A 3,523-nucleotide genomic window follows, 5' to 3' on the forward strand; every position below is an offset into this window, starting at 1 on the left:
TGATATGACGAGGTAGAGGTTAAAAAAAGAAGAAAGAAAAGAAGGATGAAGGCAGTGGCTCTTCTTCGTCCTCCCTACATCCCATCATTTCCTTCACGCCCTCACTTCTACTGTCTTCCAAAACGCACAAATCTTCCTGCCTCATGCTCCTCTCACAGGACAGAGTCTCCGGTTCGCTCCTTGCAATTTTTTCTTTTTAAATATCAATTTCAGTTTGATAATTAATTACAACGGGCGGTCTGACGTGACTGTAGGTAAAAGCAGAAGATAGTACTATTCCAAGGTCGGAGGAGTACAGGTATCAATTCTATGATGATTGGTTTCTCGATCTCTTTCGTAACAAAATGGTGAAGGTCAGTTTTATTTCAACCTGTAGATTATAATAAATTAATTGTTAGTAGATGTTAATTATTTTCTTCAAGGGATTTAACAGGAAGTTGGATGGGATTCAGAGAAAGCAGGATATGATGGATTGATTGAAGTAGCCAGTCGTCTCATGTTGAGGAGGACCCCTTCTGATACTACAGATGCAGCTGTTTGTTTTCTCCTCCTCCTCCTCCTCCTCCTTCTTCTTCTTTTATTTATCACTCATTTTTCTTAACAGACAGACTAAGTAAATATTGGGCAGGGCAGGTTAGAATACTGAGGTCCTTGTTTCCTCCATTTTTACTCCATCTGTATAAATCGCTGGTATCACCTATAGGAGGAGGAAAACTAGCTGCTATGATGGTTGGTGAGCTGGGAGTTACTTTCCATTTCTGTTTTTCATGTATTTTGTTTCCTTTTCCTTCCGATGCTTGTTGAATGGATTGTTAATTCAAAGTTATAACCGTCTTGTTGTTTAATTTCTGAAGCAAGAGTGACTGTAATCACTTGTCAGTGGCTCATGGGCATATGCAAGGTTAATTCTGTTGATCTTCCTGATGGATCCTCCTGGGAGAGTGGGGTAAGTCTCCCAATTTCCCAGTCTAACTAGTGTATGTGTGTTCAAGTGAAGCTGAAATTCAGCTATGAATATAGGCAATCCTGAGCCCGCTATTGGTTCCTGCAGGTTTTTGTAGAAAGATGCAAGTATTTAGAAGAAAGCAAATGTGTAGGGATTTGTGTCAACACTTGCAAGCTTCCAACTCAGGTATATGATCTACACTGTTAAATTTCTGGCAGTTCTAAAGCATTTTCACAGTACCTATTCTGCGAACATTTCTTACTTCTTTGCTTCTACTTCTTGTGATTTGGTTCTTCAGACCTTTTTCAAGGATTACATGGGGATTCCTTTACTGATGGAACCAAATTTCAACGATTATAGCTGTCAGGTATCATAGAAACTGACTCCTTTAAGCACTCGTCAATTTCTGGTTTTAGATGTAGATAGGCAGAACATCAAGATAGGCAACAGGGAATCACACCTTTGCCATCAGAATTCTATAATCGAATTCGAGAAAGAATTTAACAAAGCTCCACTTGCAATAGTTCCTGTATGCTTCCCAACAACTTCTAAATGGTGTTTGGTTATTTACTTGCAAATATGATTTTCCACAGCCATTTATCTTGTGATTCGAATGTTACAGTTCAAATTTGGGGTCCTTCCTCCGCTACCTGAAGATGACGGCACTCTCAAGGAACCTTGCCTGGAGGTATGCCCAATTGCAAGCAAAAGAAGGGGAGCTGCTTCAGACATGGTCATAATGCGATGTCCAAAGGCATAGTTTGCTCACTGTCATTTAATTAAGATTTCATCACTGACATTTCTTAACTTGCATATCATTATGAAATGTATCTATGATCTATCTATCTACAGTCAAGAGATATATCAGCTTTTCCATGCCTACAATCTAATAAACCATAGTCAACACGATGCACTCTCTACGCGTCTACAAACACGCAGAGAGAGAGTCCTGAGAGAGAGATCTGAGAAATTGCAGATGGAAAAGGAGATGTGAATGCCTAACACTGGAATGTGTGGAAGCCCATCTTCACTCGCCTGTACACGATAATTAAAATTATATATATATATAAACCCACCGTAAAGCAAGACTCGGTGCACCGTGGAGTAATGCAATGCATTGACGATTTTACCCTCCATATTTGTAAAGAAAGGGCTGAGTTTTGAAGGGCAAAATGGTTTTTTCATGGGTTCAATTGGCATTGCCAATTGTTTGAGAGGTGAATTGGTCTCTTCATATTCTTATTGAGCAATTAAATTGCTACTCTACCCTTTTTTTAAAAAAAAAAAATCTCGGGGCAAAGGAACATTTATGGTTTTTTAATTTTTTTTTAACAATGTAATTATTTAAATATCATTGCAATTTTATTTTTTTTTTTGCTTAAGTCCAAAGTTTTTTTTTTTTTCCTTGGCTTTTCTGTAATTGTCAGTTAGAGTTAAAGATGATTGAGCTTTTAATATATATATATATATATATATATATATATATATATATATATATATATATATATATATATATTTAAAAAGAAAAAGTTGTTAGCATATGCACTGCACACACTAGCGAGGAGAAATTTGCGCCTTTTAAGCAGTGTGTGCTTCTACCGCAATCAAACACCACCTTTCACAACGGTGTTTGAAGTAGTGCATCGAGATCTTTCCAAAGGTGACGCTCGTGATGACAGAAGACAGACGGTGTGGCTCTGGCGGACTTCTTTCTCCTCCTCCCCATTTTCTCTCCTCTCTTAAGCAAAGGACATAAGTTTCATTTCGTTTGTTTTGTTTATAAAATATGGTCCTTATTTTTTTTATTTGCATCTATTTTTTTTAAAATTTTTGTAGGTTTTTTTTTCAATTTCATCCCTATCATTTGATTTGATTTGATTTGATTTTCATTTCAAATTTGGTCCTCATTTTTTTGATTTTTTTTGTCTATTTTGTTTTTTTTATACCTTTTGTAGGTTAGTTTTTTTAAAAAATTTTATCTCTCTTCATTTAGTTTTTATTTGATATTTAGTCCTCATTCTTTTAATTGCTATTTATTTTATTTTTAATAATTTTCTAATTTTATTTTATTTTCAATTTCATCCCTCAATATTAAGGATTACAATTTAATCTGAACTCAATAGCATCACCTCAACCCGCCCCGAACTGATTGGTGTTTTCTGGATGGTTACCTTACTCAATGAGTAATGAATATTATCAAAACATACATGAAACTCGCTCGAATCTATTATATAAGAGAGAGAGTGAGAGAATATATACACACTTATATTAACTAATATATAAGTGTTTTTATTGTTTTAATACAATGTGATATATACACATCTTGATAGTGATATTGAAATAAAACACTTATATATGTATAATATTTATTATTTTATAGTTTAATAATTTGATACACACTTCAAATTCATATATTAGTTAATTTATTTTTTATTTAATACTAAATAATTGCTAGATAATAAATATTCATAAGGATAAATAATTTCATCTCTCGATGTTAGAGATGACAATTTAATCTGAACTCGATGGATATCAACCTGAACAGGTCAATAGTTTCTTTGTGGTTACTTTGCCCAA

General features: G+C 34.5%; 1 protein-coding gene across 2 annotated transcripts; it reads left to right on the top strand.

The window, feature by feature from the left end:
* LOC7481405 (beta-carotene isomerase D27, chloroplastic) lies at positions 1 to 1,822 on the top strand. Of its 2 annotated transcripts, none has more exons than XM_024594876.2 (8): positions 1 to 171; positions 255 to 353; positions 434 to 535; positions 634 to 769; positions 855 to 946; positions 1,052 to 1,132; positions 1,245 to 1,313; positions 1,569 to 1,822. In XM_024594876.2, exons 1-8 carry the CDS (start codon positions 46 to 48, stop codon positions 1,704 to 1,706), a joined length of 843 nt encoding a protein of 280 aa, XP_024450644.1. In that variant the 5' UTR covers positions 1 to 45; the 3' UTR covers positions 1,707 to 1,822. The 2 variants fall into 2 exon arrangements, with proteins under 2 accessions (XP_024450644.1, XP_002302776.2); XM_002302740.4 differs by having other exon boundaries at positions 3 to 171; positions 634 to 733.
* Positions 1,823 to 3,523: the final 1,701 nt, after the last annotated feature.

This window comes from Populus trichocarpa, chromosome 2 (genome assembly GCF_000002775.5).
Source record: "Populus trichocarpa isolate Nisqually-1 chromosome 2, P.trichocarpa_v4.1, whole genome shotgun sequence".
Classification (NCBI taxonomy): Eukaryota; Viridiplantae; Streptophyta; class Magnoliopsida; order Malpighiales; family Salicaceae; genus Populus; species Populus trichocarpa.